Source organism: Erinaceus europaeus, chromosome 11 (genome assembly GCF_950295315.1).
Source record: "Erinaceus europaeus chromosome 11, mEriEur2.1, whole genome shotgun sequence".
Classification (NCBI taxonomy): domain Eukaryota; kingdom Metazoa; phylum Chordata; class Mammalia; order Eulipotyphla; family Erinaceidae; genus Erinaceus; species Erinaceus europaeus.
In genome coordinates this window covers 75791813-75810684 of record NC_080172.1, presented here as the reverse complement: position 1 = coordinate 75810684, position 18872 = coordinate 75791813, and the positions used below count along the sequence as shown (strand labels likewise).

Here is an 18872-nt window from a genome sequence, read left to right as displayed (position 1 = left end):
TATAGACTAGAGGCTCCACTGTCTCAGAGAAGGGATCATTGCAGAGCTAGACCTTTTGGATCAAAACTGTATCAGGGGCAAGCCTCTGAATCTCCTTAATAGAACATGCATGACTTGAAGGATGCTTCACAGGCCTGTTGAATTTGGAGCATCTGACAGGGCAACTGTCTAAACCAGCAGCGTGTGTATGACCACAGGTGGCTGGGCTGTGCCTCTGGACTGCCTGCCATGGACAAAGTGTAAATCTCTTTCTAGAGATGGGGCCAGAATTTTTGCCTCTTGGCCAGTGAATCACAGCTTGTATTTTCAAATAGCATTTTGGATTTTATTTTATTTATTTATTTTTAGCCTCCAAGGTTATTGTTGGAGCTCGAGGCCTGCACCACAAATCCACTGCTCCTGGAGGCAATTTTTTACCATTTTTGTTAACCTTGTTATTTGTTATTGAAGAGGGGAAGATGGGGTGGGGGGGGGGGGAGAAAGACACCTGCAGACCAGCTTCACTGCTTGTGAAGCAACCCCCCTACAGGTGGAGAGCCCGGATCCTTGAGCTAGTCCTTGCGCTTCATGCCAAGCACACTTGACCCACTGCACTACCACCGAACCCCCCACATTTTGGAGTTTTAAGATCATTTTGTCCATTGCAATATCCTTGAGAAATATGAACTTAGAAGATGTCTGGGGAAGGGAGACTGAGGTCCACAGAGCACAGTATGATTTCAGCAACATCTGGACAGATAATTCCCATAGGCTCAGTTCCCCAGGGCTGACAGTGGTTCCTTTGCTTAACCACAAAGGGTCAGGGCTAATAGCGGCTAAAATTCCAGATTTTTTTTTTTTTTTGGCCTATTATGAAGACATCTGACTTGCTCATTTGCCTGAGATTACAGTGGAGGACAGCTTCACCAGATGAAGGGGGAGCAGTTCTGTGCCTGCTGTGTAGACCTGGTTGGTATTCCTGCTAGAGCTCTGTGAGGCACCAGCGACCCTGCTTAGAGACACACTGACTTAGATGTAACTTCCGAGGTAGCATATAATAACTGCAAATGACCAGCTGATAAACTCTAATTACATATTGCAACTGAGATGGAACAAGCTGGTTGGGACAAATATTTATCTTAAAGGAAGAAAAACCTCTTGGGGGTGGGGGGAAGGTGGGTGTGTTAGAGACTGCGGGTTTCAAATCACTCTACACATTTCTAATAGTTTCCAGACATATAGTGCATTCACTGAGCCCAGGAGGGGCCCAATTAAGGATAATAGCAGCCAGCCCTGCTGTTAAGTGAGAACATGAATAGCAAAGCCTATGGTGGAAGAGTGCTTGGACAGAGTTTGGCTTTCCATGGGAAGAGACTGGTTAGCTTTGTGCATACAAGGCTGCGTGCTTTGGGCAGCAAAATGTCCCGGCAGGATGTAGCCTGTCTTAGGGATCAAAGAATGAAACTGTTCTCTGGCTAAGTGACTATCCAATTCATAAGATCTATAGACCAGTTGAGGTGCTTCCTCACCACCTCAGGTGTTTAATTCCAGTATTAAGATTCTCCAGATGTGAAACTATTTTCAGAGGCTGCTGCTCAGAAAGGCAACGTGTGAAGGGTGCCCACTTGATCCTAGTCTAGCAGATTTGTTTCTGAATGCTAAATTCATGTTCTTAGCAAGACCACTTCCTGACCCAGCATATTCCAACTTGTGTTCCTGACAGGTTATTAGGATACTTGAAGTCTCTGAGGAGATGAGGAGGAACATGGGTGTGAGCTCAGGGCTGGAGCTCATTACCCTGCCTTATGGGCACCAGCTGCGCCTGGATATCATTGAGAGGTGAGTAGCACGTCGTCTGTGTGTTCAGCCCTTTCAGCACCTCACAGGTGGGTCGGGACAGAGAGAGCCACAGCACCCAGCAGCCCAAGACCCGCATCATCGGGCCCTGGGCCAGCTTTCCCCAGAAGCTGTAGCCAGAGAATTCCTGGAGATGCACAAAGAGACTGTGTGGAAGTCCTGGAACAAAGGCCAAGTCCTTGTTCTTCCTGCTCCTAGAGGGGGTGGAGGAGAGAGAAAAGGACGGGGGTCATGACTCCTGCCAGCCTAGTGCTGGAACAAGGGGACATCTTCAGCTCACGTCCCCCTTCACTTCCGCTGTGGTGCTTTTGTCTCTGTTGGTCAAGATTTGCTTTGTAATTAAGTGGGGGAGGATTTATGAGGGCAGGTTGGGAAGATCAGAGCTTAAACAATACTTTTGAGAGAAGTGGAGGTCAGGGGGTGACCACACTTTTCTTCCCCCAGCCCCAAGCATCATTACCTTCTGCACCCCATGGAAAGTCTTTAACCTTCGCGCATGAACACTGAGCATTTAGTTATTACAAAGAAATAGTGAGACATAGTTATTTGTAACAAAGGAAGCACCAGACCAAATGTTCTGCTAATGTGTCAGTCTTGACAGAAACACACACACACACACACACACACACACACACACACACTTATTTGAGCAGGACTTTTTCATCATCTTAAGTTTTCTGTTTTCCCATAGCTTTCCATGATGTTCTGGGTCACAGTTTTGTTTTTTTTATAGATTTAACAAGACTGTAGGATAAGAGTGGTACAATTCCCACCGCCAGAGTTCTGCATCCCATCCCTTCCATTGGAAGCTTTCCTGTTCTTTATCCCTCTGGGAGCATAGACCCAGGGTCATTATGGGGTGCAGAAGGTGGAAGGTCTGGCTTCTCTAATTGCTTCTCCACTGTACATGGGCGTTGGTAGGTGGATCCATACTCCCAGCCTGTCTCTGTCTTCCCTAGTAGGATAGGGCTCTGGAGAGGTAGGGCTCCAGGACACGTTGGTGAGGTGGTCTGCCCAGGGAAGTCAGGTTGGCGTCTGCAACTTGGTGACTGAAAAGCAGTAAGATATAAAGAAGAGGTGTGGGAGTTGGGCAGTAGCGCAGTGGATTAAGCGCACATGGCGCAAAGAGCAAGGACCGGCGTAAGGATCCCAGTTCAAGCCCCTGGCCCCCCACTGCAGGGGAGTCGCTTCACAGGCGGTGAAGCAGGTCTGCAGGTGTCTGTCTTTCTCTCCCCCTCTGCCTCCCCTCCTCTTTCAATTTCTCTCTGTCCTAACAACAACAACAAGGGCAATAAAATGGGGAAAATGGCCTCCAGGAACAGTGGATTCCTAGTGCAGGCACTGAGCCCCAGAGATAACCCTGGAAGCAAAAAAAAAAAAAAAAGAGGAGGGCCCAGCAGTGGTGCCACTGGTTAAGCACTCACATTATGGTGCTCAGGGGTGTCTCTCCCTTCTCAATTTCTGGCTGTCTCTATCCAATAAATAAAGATAATATATATATATTAATATTTATTTATTATTTATTTCCTTTTGTTGCCCTTGTTGTAACCTTGTTGTGGTTATTGTTGCCGTTGATGATGATGTCATTCGTTGTTGGAATAGGACAGAGAGAAATGGAGAGAGGAGGGGGAGAGAAAGATAAGACACCTGCAGACCTGCTTCACCACTTGTGAAGCAACTCCCCTGCAGGTGGGGAGCCAGGGGCTTGAACTGGGATCCTTATGCCACTCCTTGCGCTTTGCACCACCTGTGCTTAACCCGCTGCACTACCACCCGACTCATGATAAAATATATTTTTAAAAAAGATATAAAGCAGAAAATTTTTTTAAATAATCAGGAACCTAAAGATAAGAATATAGCAAATGAGATTAGGGGTTTCCATTTTGGAAAAAGCTAGGAAGTCTATTTTAGGTATATTCCAAAGGGCCTGTGACTTTACTAATTTTTGCCTGAGCCTGACAGCTAACATGCAGGTGGGCTAAAGGTATTGTCTAGGGAGATGGTGTCAGAGTTGGAAAAAGGACTAGAAAGTTGAATCAGGGCAGAGAGTAGCTCCCAAATATGGGGAAAATATATATATTTTGTTAATTGTAAGCCCCATCAATCTGATCTGGGGCCCATATTCAGCACAGGAGCCTACCTCTGCATCCCTGTAGGTCTGAGCTCACAGTTCATGGTCATAGCTAGGAACATTCCAGGCTGCACTCATTTCAGGACCCATCTCTCCTGACTAACAGTATGTTGACCCAGCCCCCCTTCGGAGAGTGGGGCAGTTTCTTTTTTTTTTTTTTTAAATAATGTATTTCTTTATTGGGGAATTAATGCTTTACATTCAACAGTAAATACAATAGTTTGTACATGCATAACATTCCCCAGATTCCCATTTAACAATACAACCCCCACTATGTCATTCATCATCTTTCATGGACCTGTAGTCTCCCCACCCAGCCACCCACCCCAGAGTCTTTTACTTTGGTGTAATACTCCAATTCCATTTCAGGTTCGACTTGTGTTTTCTTTTCTAATCTTGTTTTTCAACTTCGGCCTGAGAGTGAGATCATCCCATATTCATCCTTCTGTTTCTGACTTATTTCACTCAACATGATTTTTTCAAGGTGCATCCAAGATCGGCTGAAAACGGTGAAGTCACCATTTTTTACAGCTGAGTAGTATTCCATTGTGTATATAGACCACAACTTGCTCAGCCACTCATCTGTTGTTGGACACCTGGGTTGCTTCCAGGTTTTGGCTATTACAAATTGTGCTGCCAAGAACATATGTGTACACAGATCTTTTTGGATGGATGTGTTGGGTTCCTTAGGATATATCCCCAGGAGGGGAACTGCAGGGTCATAGGGTAGGTCCATTTCTAGTCTTCTGAGAGTTCTCCAGACTGTTCTCCACAGGGGTTGGACCAATTTACATTCCCACCAGCAGTGCAGGAGGGTTCCTTTGACCCCACACCCTTTCCAGCATTTGCTGCTGTTGCCTTTTCTGATGTATGACATTCTCACAGGAGTGAAGTGATATCTCATTGTTGTCTTGATTTGCATTTCTCTGACAATCAGAGACTTGGAGCATTTTTTCATGTGTTTCTCGGCCTTTTGGATCTCTTCTGTGGTAAATATTCTGTCCAAGTCCTCCCCCCAGTTTTGGATGGGGTTATTTGTTGTCTTGTTGTTGAGTTTGGCAAGCTCTTTATATATGTTGGTTATTAAACTCTTATCTGATGTATGGCATGTAAAGATCTTCTCCCATTCTGTGAGGGGTCTCTTGGTTTGGGTAATGGTTTCTTTTGCTGTGAAGAAGCTTTTTAATTTGATGTAGTCCCATAGGTTTATACTTGCCTTAGTCTTCCTTGTAATTGGATTCGTTTCATTGAAAATGTCTTTAAAATTTATGCGGAAAAAAGTTCTGCCAATATTTTCCTCTAAGTATCTGATAGTTTGTGGTCTAACCTCCAAGTCCTTGATCCACTTGGAATTTACTTTTGTATTTGGTGAAATACAGTGATTCAGTTTCATTCTTCTGCATGTTTCAACCCATTGTTTCCAACACCATTTGTTGAAGAGACTCTGCTTTCCCCATGTAATAGTCTGGGCCCCTTTGTCAAAGATTAGATGTCCATAGGTGTGGGGCCTGAGTGGGGCAGTTTCAACCATTGTTGCTCCACATGGAGAGCATGGTCCTGTAAAGGCCCACAATATGGTCCACGATGCCATTTCTAACGGAGATGACCATTGATGGTGGAGAGAGGGATCTGTCAAAGGTCTAGGCCCATCATATCTATGTGGGAGTCCCAGGATTTCCTGACTAAGGGCCCCAGATGATGGGGTGGCCTGGTAGTGTCTAGGTCACAGTTCTGTCCAGTGCACCATTCATGGAGGCTTGTGATGTCTTTATCTTGTTATGATAGCAGCCACCTGTGGCCGTTGAGTACCAGGAACGTGATGATTGAAGAAAAAAATGGGGCAGCAGCTGGGGGCAGCGGGGGTAGGTACGAGGTGGTGCACCTGGTTAAGCACACACTCTATACTGTGCAAGGACCCCAGTTCAAGCCCCTGGTCCCCACCTGCAGTGAGAAACCTTCACGAGTGGTGAAGTAGAGCTGCAGGTGTCTCTGTCTCTCCCTTTCTACATCTTCCTCCCCTCTTAATTTCTCTGTCTCTATCCAATAATAAATAAATAAATAATTTTAAAAGGGGGTCGGGTGGTAGCACAGTGGGTTAAGCGCACATGGCGCCAAGTGCAAGGACTGGTATAAGGATCTCGGTTCAAACCCCCGGCTCCCCAACTGCATGGGGGTCACTTCATAAGCGGTGAAGCAGGTTTTCAGGTGTCTTATCTTTCTCTCCCCCTCTCTGTCTTCCCTTCCTCTCTCCATTTCTCTCTGACGTATCCAACAACAGTGACATCAATAACAACAATAATAATAACCACACCGATAAAACAAGGGCCAAAAGGGGGTGGTGGGATTAAAAAGAGAAAAAAATGAATTCAGCACTTACTGCTGAAGAGTAAATAGCTGTGGTAGCAGGACAGTGATTGCACCCTTATACTGGCCTTTTAAAAGCAGAGGTTGTGTTTCAGATAGCTTAAGGGGCTGGTACCCTGCTTTTAGGCTTACCTAACTGAGCAGCAGGTAAAATAGTTCCACTGTTGTGGTTGCGTTGGCTTCACAGCCAGTCATTCTACAGGGAACACCTAAAATGCCCAGTGGAAGATTCCTGGGAGGAAGGAGGTTAAACTCTGCTGGCTTTGTTCAGGCTTACTGTGTTTGGAGTTCTGGCTCCTGCATTTTCCTAATTAGGGTTTTCTTTTCTTTTTTAACCAGAACACTGTTCAGCTCTGGCTTACGGTGGTGCAGGGGATTGAACCTGTGACTCTGGAACCTCAGGCATGAGAGTCTGTTTGCATAACCGTTATGCTGTCTCCCCTCCGCCCTCTGGTTAGGATTTTCTAGAGTCTGGTCTCTGTCTCCATCCATCCTCTTCCTTCCCCTGTGCACTAAGCTCTGGCTTCTGTTTTACTCGCTTCCCTTCTGTGGTTGTTTGGGCCCAGTGGTCACTGTTTCAACAAAGATGAGTTGTACTGCCACACTTCCCTCTTTCTCATGCGACAGATAATGTCTGAAAGCTCCCCAAGTTCCATGCCTTAATTTATCAGCATCATCTGGTATGTTGGGGTGTGCTTTCTGGACCCAGGATGAGGTAAGCAGGCTTGGCGCTTCTCTCTAGGCCATTTTCTTTTTTTCTTAATATTTTTATTTATTTTCCCTTTTGTTGCCCCCTTTTAATTGTTGTTGTAATTATTATTGTTGTTGCTATTGATGTCATTGTTGCTAGACAGGACAGAGAGAAATGGAGAGAGGAGGGGAAGACAGGGGGAGAGATAGACACCTGCAGGTGGGGGGCGGGGGGCTCGAACCAGGATCCTTATGCTCGACTCCCACTTTCTTTATTGGGGGATTAATGTTTTACAGTCAACAGTAAATACAATAGTTTGTACATGCATAACATTTCCCAGTTTTCCACATAACAGTAGTACAACCCCCACTAGGTCCTCTGCTTTCTTTTAATGATGCCAGGGATCAAACTTAGGGCCTCATGTTTGAGAGTCCAATACTTCCCCACTGTGCCACTTTCCAGGCAGCATCTGTCTCTTATCTAAATCTCTTTCTCCTGGTTGCCTCTTGGCTGGGGTCTCACTCTGGCTTGTTTCCTGTCTGGAGTTCACCTGTAGGTGGATTAACTGGAATCTAGGGAGTGGCTTCTTCATTACAACACGTTCATACTGAATATAGCCACCCTGAAGGGCCAAATGATGCCGTGATGGCAGAGGACCTAGTGGAGGTTGTACTGTTATGTGGAGAACTGGGAAATGTTATGTGTGTATAAACTGTTGTATTTACTACTGGCTGTAAAACAATAATCCCCCAATAAAGAAACTAAAAAAATAAAATGACATCCCCTTGCCTTTGACAATCAAGTACAAAACCTTTTTTTTTTTTTTTTTTTTGCCGCCAGGGATATTGCTGGGGCTAGGTACCTGCACTCCAAATCCACTGCTTCTGGAAGCCATTTTTCCCATTTTGTTGCCCATGTTGTTGGACAGGACAGAGAGAAATGGAGAGAGGAGGGGAAGACAGAGGGGGAGAGAAAGACAGACACCTGCAGACATGCTTCACCACCTGTGAAGTGACTCCCCTGCAGGTGGGGAGGCAGGGGCTCAAACCAGAATCTTTGTGTTGGTCCTTGTGCTTCGCACCATATGCGCTTAACTCACTGCGTTACCACCCACAAAACATTTTCTTTTGAACCTGTCACCCCACCCATCCCAGGCCTCATGAGTGGCCACATCCTTCATATTGCTTCTGTCGCTACTATTTATGCTTCCACTATAGATCTGCCATATGGTGTGATGCTTTTCCCTAAGTTGTATGCAAGAGGTTTTAGGCCAATGTCAGTCAGTCGAAAGAATATCCATCTAACTGTTGATATAATCTTAATAATGTAGAAAATTGGGGGGGGGGCAGAAAATAGCTCACTTGGTAGAGTACATACTTTCTTATGCATGAGGACCTGGCTTCAAGCCCTCAGCACCACATGGGAGCACCTGCACAGAGAGAATGTCTTGAACAGTGGTCAGTGCTGTGCTATCTCTCCTCCACTCTCTCCATCTCTGCCAGCGACTTCTGTTGAAAAGAAAGAAAAAGGAGGGAAGTAGTGCTGGTATACCCAGTAGGATACTTATGACCATGTTCAAGGAGCAGGGATTCAAGCCCTTGGCCCCATCTAACGGGGGTGTAACTACACAAACTGTGTTATTGTCCTCACCCATTTCCCTTTCAAATTCTGTTTTTATAAAAAAAATGAATAAATAAAGGAATAAGATGCTGGCAGCAAGCCCTACTGATGACCCTGGTGGTAAAGAAGGAAGTGGGGGAGAAGGGGTCCTCCAGGAAAGGTAGAATCATGAGACATGTGAGCTATAGCAATGACTCCAGTGACAGAGTAATAAGGCCATTAAAAACTGGGGAGGTAGTGCAGTGGTAGCAGACCAGACTTGCATGTCCAAGATTCCCCCCCCCATCCCCAAGGGTCTCACATTCAGTCCCCAGCACCATCATATGTCACAGTTAAGCAATGCTCTGGTTGGTCTCCCTCATGAAAATAAATCTTTAAAACAAAGCGCCATTAAGGGGGGGTCGGGTGGTTGGTGCCTCATCTGGTTGAGCACATGTTACCAGTTACCATGTGCAAGAACCCGCTGGTGTCAGTCATTTTAGTTTAGACCCACATAATGCCTATTTCTCAGTAGTTTTTATTCCCATTTTACAGATTAAAAAAAGGTCAAGGGGGTGGGGATAGATAGCCTAATGGTTATGCAAAGAGACTCTCTTGCCTGAGGTTCCATAGTCCTAGGATCAATCCCCAGCACCACCATAAGCCAGAGCTGAATAACACTCTGGCAAACAATAACAACAACAAAAACAAAATAAATAAAGAAAGAAAAAAGAAAAATCGAGGAGTGGCACAGAGAACAGTCTAAGGTCACACTGCATGTGACCAACATACACACACCTATAATCAGACTAGAGGTCCTTAGTAATTGAACAAACATGGGAGAAACTAGCAATGCTAGGCCTAGAAGAATCATCCCTCCCTCGGCTCAAGGAGAGAGATCACATACATGGGCAGGAAGCAGGGCTGTGGACAGTCTTTCTTCCTTAGATGTGAACTTCTAGGGCTAAGTGGCCCTAGGGTTTGAAAAATTTTAATACCCATAGATATTACGAATCAGGGCTCCACTTTAGTTTTTTTTTTTTTAAATTCAGTTTACTAATCTGATACCTTAAGTGCTTAGATTGAAGGAAAATATACTCAGAACTGAAGTCTGTGCACACCTAAAATTTAACTGAGGCAGTTCTGGCCCAAGGCAGTCAGCTCTTCTGTCCTGATTGACTGTGACGCCACTGACATCAGTCCCATTGTCCTGAATAAAGGATCACTATGCATCTTGTTCTGCAAGGTTGACCTGTGTAGCTCAGAATAAGAAAAAAGAGGGTGGACAGATGTAATGTTTTGAATTTAATAGGTTCTGACCTTACAGGAAATCCTGCTGGTTAGTTATTCAGTCTTTGTCCTTATTTCATTCACTTTCTGACCTCTTGACAACAGGCTCTCCATTCTTAGCTGATGGTTCTCATGTCCTTGTCTTCCTGGAGAAAGCACATCATCTCATTTTCTTGTCCCTACCATTCTTCAGTCCGGGGGAGGGTCAGCAGAGGGTCTGAGCTTTTCCTGAGGAACAGACTCTGTCAGAGCACCAGTGTTGAGGGGGCCTTGCTATTTCACAGACCTCTGAGAAGGCAGGCTATACTTTTGAGCAGCTTTCCTCCTGACACGACCCTGTCCTGGGGCACCCCTCATAGTGTGCCCTCAGCCAGGCCATGTCTTGGTAGGCTATCCGTTAAAATCAGCAACCACAGGGCTGGGTGGTGGTACACCTGGTTCAGCACCCATGCTACAGTGTGTAAGGATCCAGGTTTGAGCCCTTAGTCCCCACCTGCAGGGGGAAGGAAAGCTTTGGGAGTGGTGAAGTAGGGCCACAAGTGTGTCTCTCCAATCAATTAAAAAAAAAAAAAAATCAGCAACTACAATGTCTGAACTAGCAGCAGATTTCAGGGTTTTCCTGTCTGGTTTGGCTTTGCTTCCTCCTGTCCTGTTGGCCCTGAGCCTAACCGCTGATCTCTTCCTTCAGGCACCACACCCTGGCCATTGGCATTGCAGTGGACATTCTGGGCTGCACGGGCACTTTGGAGGAACGGGCAGCCACCCTCAATAGAATCATCCAGGTGGCAGTGGAACTGAAAGATGCCATGGGGGACCTCTACTCTTTCTCAGCCATCATGAAAGCACTGGAAATGCCACAGGTACACTCCCATGTGCTCTGTCTAGTCCTGAGGGCTTATGTGTAATTAATGTTCTGCAGAATGAGGTCTGCAAACCCATGCTTACCAAGCCTAATTTTAGTGGTGCTCAGAAGGTAAATTAAATTGCAGTGAGGACTTCTTTGATTAGAGGGCAACCAAGAACAGCATCCTAAATATTTGAGTTTTTTTTTTTTTTAACTGTATAATCCCTACAGTCTATATTTTTTCTTTGAAATGAAATCAGAGTCATCCTGAAGAGCCAATTAGGACAATACACTTGGCTGTATTGGGTGTGTTATATACAGGCTTGCTTCTATATGAGTCCGTTATTATAGACAGTTTGGAGTAATGACTGGGGGAGCCTATTAAGTGGTCAATTTCAAAGTGTATTTCCTAAGTCACTTGCAACATCAGGGTCCTAGTCCAGACAGGCCCCCGAAAAGCAGCATTTAAAATTTTCTGTTTGAACAGGCTGTTTTTAGGATCAGTGTTGAACCTGAAACGAATCAAAGGGGCTCAGAGAGAAAGTTATCACATTGTCCTCAGTGCTGGCTTTCCTGTTCTGCCATGTGTGTGGAGGGTTTGGGAGTCTGAAATTACAGTCCTGCAGACCAAAACTGTAGGTCATTTAGCTTGGCTTTTCCATAGCCACAGATGGGTGTCTGAAACCCTGCAGAGTGCTAACTGAAAACTCAACATTGCCACTGGGAGAAGTGGTTACCGTCACGTGTCCTACAAGTCAGAGCATGTTAGGAGCATAATTTCCTTGCATTAAAGCAAGATCACCTTAAAATCAGAAACTGGGGAGTCGGGCAGTAGTGCAGCGGGTTAAGTGCAGGTGGCGCAAAGCGCAAGGACTGGCGTAAGGATTCCGGTTCAAGCCCCCAGCTTCCCCACCTGCAGGGGAGTCACATCACAAGCGGTGAAGCAGGTATGCAGGTGTCTCTCTCTCCCATCCAACAATGACATCAAGGGCAACAAAAGGGGATAAAAAAAGAAAAAAACAGAAACTGAACAACTGGTGTCTTTACCATGGAATTTGGGAGGAATATCAACTACAATGTTTTAAAAGTTCAAAAAAAAAAATTTTTTTTAAGTTATTTTTGGATGGAGACAGGCAGAAATCGAAAGGGAGACACCCTGCTTCACCACTCATGAAGCTTTCCCCCTGCTCGTGGGGACCAGGGGCTTGAGCCTGAGTCCCTGTGTAGTATAACGTGCACTAAAATTTTGTAGGGTATTTGAAACAAGCATATTGTTATGTTTTCATGACATAATTGACTTAATAGCAGAGGTTATATTGTTTCGTTTGGGTGTTTTAGATTTACATCATATTTCCTTATCTAGAACTGCCTATAATTTTGAAGAATAAGCCAGCATATATAGCTTTAATCTCTGCAAGTAGCAAAGGGAATTTTTGTTTTGTTTTGTTTGCCTCCAGGGTTATTGCTGGGGCTTGGTGCCTGCACTATGAATCCACTGCTCCCGGAGGCCATTTTTTCCCTTTTGTTGCCCTTGTTGTCTATCGTTGTTGTTGGATAGGACAGAGAGAAACGGAGAGAGGAGGGGAAGACAGAGGGGGGGAGAGAAAGATACACACCTGCAGACCTGCTTCACCGCCTGTGAAGCAACTCCCCTGCAGGTGGGGAGCCAGGGGCTCGAACCGGGGTCCTTACACAGGTCCTTGAGCTTAGTGCCACGTGCGCTACCACCCTGCCCCCAAAGGGAATGTTTTGTGGGATGGTGCATTGCTATCCCTGACATCAAAATCAGCAGTTAGAGACTTTGCCCAAAGCACCTTACTATGCTTTTTTGTAAGCAGCTCCCTATCCTCGAGTCCAGGTCATGCTGGGAAAACAAGTTATTTATGCATGGCACATCCAAAGTCACTCCATGTACTGAGTCTAGTATCAAGAAAGAACATCCCGGAAATGGGAGCTGAAACAAAAAGGCTTCTTTCAGAAAGGCAGATGTTTGAGGGAAAAGGGCAGCATAAGAAGTCCAGACCTACTCCTTTGCTTCCTCTTACAATACACTAGGAGTGCTCAGATTAGGGAATGATTCTCACTTCCACAATGTACTACAGCCTCAAGTTAGTATATCCTCTATACAGAAGAGTTGGCAATTCCTACCAAAATTAAAACTATATGAACTCGCAAAGTGCCTTTCCATATGTTGTAGATTTACATTGAATAATTTCCAAGCAAAGAAAAAGTAGTTGTATATTATGCATTTATTTCAGTACATATGTGTAGACAGGCATCCAAAGAACTTACGTTAGGGATGGACCATTAGAGAATGGTGGGATAGGATCAGAATGACCCCTAAATTGCTTTGACCTTTTTTCCTGCCTATCACCTAAAATTTTTTAAACTGGTAAAAATAACACTTTTTTTTTTAATCCAGATCACAAGGTTAGAAAAAACATGGACAGCCCTGAGGCACCAGTATACCCACACTGCCATCCTCTATGAGAAACAGCTGAAACCCTTCAGCAAAGTCCTGCATGAAGGGAAAGGTCAGTTCTGGGGGCCAGGCTTAAACCTGGATTGTAGACATAGCATTTGAAGGATTATCATACAAATGACCATCATCATTTGTAGAAAGGTGCTGAAAAAAAGACAAACCACTGATCATCTGATTCTGTGCTCAACTTTGCAAAACAAGGAGTAAATTTTTTCACATTTCTTTCCAGAGTCCACTTATGTCCTGCCAAACAATGTATCAGTCCCACTGCTGATTCCTTTTGTGATCTTAATGGAGCGCCAGGGTGTCACTTTTGAAGGAACTGACATGTGGGAGAAGAATGATCAAAGCTGTGAGATCTTGCTAAACCATTTGGTAACAGCCCGGCACATGGCAGAGGCTGCAGACAGTTACCAGAAGAATGCTGAGAGGATCCTGGAAGGTAAGAGAGCTGTTTTTTGTAAGCTTCTGTGTAGTAACTAGAATGAAGCATAGATGCCATCAATTAGTGAACATTTAAGGCCTAAGAATCCACTTTCAACATAACGGACCGTTATTTTCTTTAAATTCCTAGTGGCTCAAGGCTGTTTCCCCCTTTCCTTAAAGTGGTAACTTGCCTCTCATAATTATTGTTGTTTTTTGTTTTTGTTTTTTTTTTTTAAAAGGTGGTGGGCCAACATGAAGGGTTGGAGTTTTAGTTCCTAAGTCCTATGGGACACAAGCAGATACTGAGAGAGCTCTGAGAGCAGTCTGGACTGGTGTCATATGTGACCTAAAGGACGAGCACCAAGGCAAGAGCACTTTCCTTGTAGGAACTTGCTGGCCAGAGCCAGGTTGTAAAAGGGGCAGGGTGAAAGCAAAAAGCAACAACCTGTTAGTGAGAAAAAGTTATTGGATTTCTTCCTATCTAATTAGAATTCAAGGGTCTACAATACAATTTTTTCCACAACATCAAACTATATGGGGCCGGGCAGTGGTGCAAAGACTGGCCTAAGGATCCTGGTTTGAGCCCCCTCCCTGCAGGTGTCTTTCTTTCCCCCCCACCTTCTGGCCTGTCCAGTAACAGTGGATTCGTAGTGCAGGCAATGAGCCACAGCGATGGCCTTGAAGGGTTTTACTCCACTCCATTTCTTCTAGTTAGCTGTGGGTCTAGTTTTCTCAACACTCCTTGGGGAAGAGTCTTTGGTTATTGCATTATGATACATAAATACTTTGAAGTCAGAAAAAAGTGGTTTCATACTTCCGATCTCTCACCACGATTTTGGCTATTTGTGATCTTTTACAGTTTCAAATTCCATGAAAAGTGCCATTGGAATTTTGATATTCACTGAATTTTCTCTTAAATGGGGACACAGTGTCAACTTATGTCTGCTGCAGATAACCCCCCCCCCCCTAGTTTGGCAGTTTAAGACTCAATAAAAAGCTCACCAGCTTAGGGGAAAAAAAGCTTTAGCTGCTGAAAGTGACTATAAACCCACTAAAGCGCTGCTCAGAGCATTTTTACTGATTGAATGGGCATCATTACTTAGCTGTTGGTTAAGATCCCATGAAAGGATGGACTAACAGACTTCTATTGTCCTATGCATCACCATGCTCCTGTAAATTAGATGGAAATAGACTTAATGATAGAGCATATCCACATAGGTATTACTCTGGCTAGTAGTTCCTCTTTAATAGGTTTCAATTAATGGTGTCAGGACTATTTTATAGGTAAATCTCTTGTAGAAGTTCTTTGTGCCCATGAATAAGGCAAAGATTTTTTTAAACCTTAACAGAAAAGTTATGTCACAGACTTGGAAACGTGTTAAACATTTATCTGACAAAGAATTTGCCTTATTAGAGCTGGGAACCTCTGGTCCCCACCTGTAGAGGGAAAGTTTTCTGAGTGTTGAAGCAGGTGTTTCTCCCTACCCACTCTGTCCAATGAATACAGATTTAAAAAAAAAAAAATTCAAGCCACACTGAAAAAGGATAGGGTCGTGTGGTGTAGCGCACATGGGCAAAGCGTAAGGATTCCGGTTTAAGCCCCCGGGTCCCCACCTGCAGGGAGTCGCTTCACAGGTGGTGAAGCAAGTCTGCTGGTGTCTGTCTCCCCCCTCTCTGTCCTATCCAACAACGAATGACAGCAACAATAACCACAACAAGAGATAAAAAAAATAAGGACCTCCTCCCACAAACACCAAATTTACATATGGAACAATTTGAGGCTAAAGACCACGTTAAAGTGAGCAGGACAAGCGGAGATGCTGTGTCATGCCTGACTCTGGGGGCTTTAGTTCAAGCAAAACAGAGGAATATGTTCCAAACTCAGGAACGTGTCAAACCAGCCATCAAGGTACAGGAATTACAGTGTTTCAAATAAGATGAAAGCAAAGAAATACATATCACAACACATCCCCAACAGTCAGCAAAAAAAAAAAAAAAAATTCCAACAAAAGCTTCCTAATATAATAATCACTTATAAAGCTTATGGTAAAGAGCTTTTTTTTTTTTTTTTTTTTAAACACCAACCCCTTCAATTCCTTCATTTGGGAGTTAACGTTTTATAGTACAGTTGTTACTATGTGGGTAGAATTTCTCATCTGCACGATTATGATGAGGAAGAGGAAAGCAGGCAGCCGGGTGGTAGCGCCGCAGCAGGCTAAGCGCATGTGGCGCAAGGACGCGCATTAAGAATCCCGGTTGGAGCCCCCGGCTCCCCGCCTGCAGTTGTCTATCTTTCTCTCCGTCCTGTCCAACAACGATGACATCAATAACTACCACAATAAAACAAGGGCAACAAAAAGGAATAAATAGAATTTTTTAAAAAAGAAGAAACCTGGAGGCATTGTGCTAATTTAGACTGCTCTCAATGGCTGAAACATTAATCCCCTCATTAAAAAGATTGATCAAGAGAGTACTGTCCTGGCAGAAAACAGATACAAGCCCTTCCATATATTGTCAACTTATTATATAAACTAGAAAGCGAGAACAGAGCATGGGAAAGGACATTCTTTTCAATAAATGGCGTAGAGAAGCCTGGACACACACAAAAAATGGCATTAGACTACTATCTTACACAACACATAACAGATTAAAACCTCATTGAGGGGCCAGGCGGTGGCACACCTGGTTAAGTCCTTACATTACAGTGCGCAAGGACCTAGGTTCAAGCCCCTGGTCCCCACCTGCAGGGGGGGTCTCTACCCAATGATAACTCATTGAAAGGGTTGGGTCATATCACACACATTACATTGTTTAAGCAGTCCTTAAGTGTCTCCATCCAAAAATTTTTCTTTTTTTTTTTTTTTTTTTTTTTTGGAGAGAGGAGGGGAAGACAGAGAGAGAGGGGAGAGAAAGATAGACACCTGCAGACCTGCTTCACCGCCCGTGAAGCGAACCCCCTGCAGGTGGGGAGCCGGGGGCTCGAACCGGGATCCTTACGCCGGTCCCTGCACTTTGCGCCACGTGCGCTTAACCCACTGCGCCACCGCCCGACTCCCAACCAAAAATATTTTTTAAAAATATATTTCCCTATAAGAAAAAAGCTCAGAGAAAACACATGCAATAGGAACCTTTACCTTGGCACCTACAGCAAAAGTAAACAAAGGACCAATAAAATGGCTTACTGGAAGAAGCTTGTACCTTACAAGCTTGTGGGCTTGATCCCCTGTCCCCCCACTAGGAAAAGATAGAAACAGGCTGGGGGTATGGATCAACCTGCCAACGACCGTGTCCAGTAGAGAAGCCCACAGAATGATCTCGGGTCCATATATTCCCAGAGGGATAAAGAATAGAAAGCCTAGTGGAAGGGATGGGATGCAGAACTCTGGTGGTGAGAATTATATGAAGTTATGTAACTCTCTTATCCTACAAATATTAAATAAAAAAGTTATCAAAACTGGGCTGATGTTCTGAGTAGACACTCTTAACATGACTCTCAGGAAAGTGCAAATCAAAACCACCTCATACCTGCTAAAATGACTTTTTTCTTAAGTTATTGGTGAAAGGAATTGTTCAGACTGTATTAGGGGAAAAAAGTTGAACAAGGCAATAAATACAACTAAAAAAACAGCACACAATATGGTAATAGTAAGCACTCTACATGAACAGAACTTGCCAAAAGGCACGACATTTCTGAATGTATTAAAAAAAAAAAAAAAAAACCTCAAGCTTTAAAGAATAGAAAATGGTATTTCGTGACAAGATATACATTGTATAATCATAGTCAACTTCGTTGTAAGCACACAAAGGTACTTCAGCATTCATCCTCAGAGTACTATGTATAACCTACAGCAGATCATGCACATAAATTTTACCCTAAAATTCATGTTTTAGTGAGCTTTTTTCTGAAAAGATTTATTTTTTGTGGTGGGGTGTTTAAATTCTGAGAGGAAAGAAGTCCATTTTAATCGTACTTAAAATAAGCAAAACGAGTTTCCTGTCTACTCAATACTATGTTGTAGGCAAAATTGACAAAACTTTTTTGGCTTTCTTTTCACTAGGTTTTCAACCCGATGAAGAAATGAGTGAAATCTTAAGGACTGAATTTCAGATGCGATTGCTGTGGGGAAGCAAAGGTGCACAAGTCCAACAGGCAGAGCGATATGAGAAATTCAGCCAGATTCTAACTGTCCTCTCACGTAAACTGGAGCCTCCTCCTGTGAAGCAGGCAGAGCTCTGAATTCTCCAGAAAAATTTAGGATCTTATTGGAGCTCCTTAAAGTTTTTTCTTTGGGGAAGCTTATTTGAAAAAGCAATGTGCAAATCTGAGATCCACAGCTCATCAGACATGTAAACTGCATAGAGCCCACTTATTTATGAAAAAAAATACTGATTTTTAAATGAATAATTTATTGTTAAGGTAACTGTTGCTAATGTGGATCAGCATATTTAAAATAAGACCTAGCTATGCTGGATGATTATATTATCAGAATATTTAACCACTTTAGTTTTAACTCCATGTCAGATAAGTGTAAATAGAAGAGCACGAAATATTTCAAAAGGTATCAGTTGTATGATATTCTTTAAATAAATATGAAAAATGTAAATAGTCTTCTGAAAATAGATCTTTTTTGAAATAACTGTATATAGTCTCTCAATGGAGTAAGTACTACCATCAGTTCTACCCCACACTTCCCTAGCCGTTCATCCCACTAAAAAGCTAAAATCAACAAGAATTAAGAACAATGATAAAAGGCAGAGCCGGCTCGGGAAGACCTGGCTTCACTATCAAGCTGTGAGCTTGTTTAATAACGGCTTCGACCACGCCGACCTGAGTAAAGTTAATTAAAACAGACAGAATGACTCAGTCAACCCATCAAGGCTATGAAAGAAAGAAAACTGAAGTAGGGAGAAAATTCATCCAGAACAAAGATTTTAGGAGAACTGGTAAACTCACAAGCAATAACAGAATAGTTCCATGGTTTGGGAGGGCACAGACATGCGTGAGATCCTGTTTGGTCCCTGGCACCACATGTATGAGTGACACCCTGGTAATTTCTAATACTTTAAAAGATAACTATTTCTACTAGGTAAGGTTACAACATTTTATTTTATTAAATTTGTTTTAATATTTATTTTCCCTTTTTGTTGCCCTTGGTTTGTTTTAGTTATTATTATTGTTGTTGCTGGATAGGACAGAGAGAAATGGAGA

At 43.7% G+C, this 18872-nt stretch overlaps 1 protein-coding gene across 5 annotated transcripts in view; it reads left to right on the top strand.

Annotated features, from left to right (window-relative positions):
- BCAR3 (BCAR3 adaptor protein, NSP family member) overlaps positions 1-18305 on the top strand; it is a 338182-nt gene extending 319877 nt beyond the window's left edge. For all 5 annotated transcript variants that reach the window (XM_060202099.1, XM_060202100.1, XM_060202101.1 and 2 more), the window contains 5 exons: positions 1703-1818; positions 10600-10771; positions 13178-13289; positions 13467-13679; positions 17722-18305. In XM_060202099.1, coding sequence (XP_060058082.1) covers positions 1703-1818; positions 10600-10771; positions 13178-13289; positions 13467-13679; positions 17722-17900 — 792 coding nt within the window. In that variant the 3' untranslated portion in view covers positions 17901-18305. The remainder of the gene's footprint in view (positions 1-1702; positions 1819-10599; positions 10772-13177; positions 13290-13466; positions 13680-17721) is intronic.
- Positions 18306-18872: the final 567 nt, after the last annotated feature.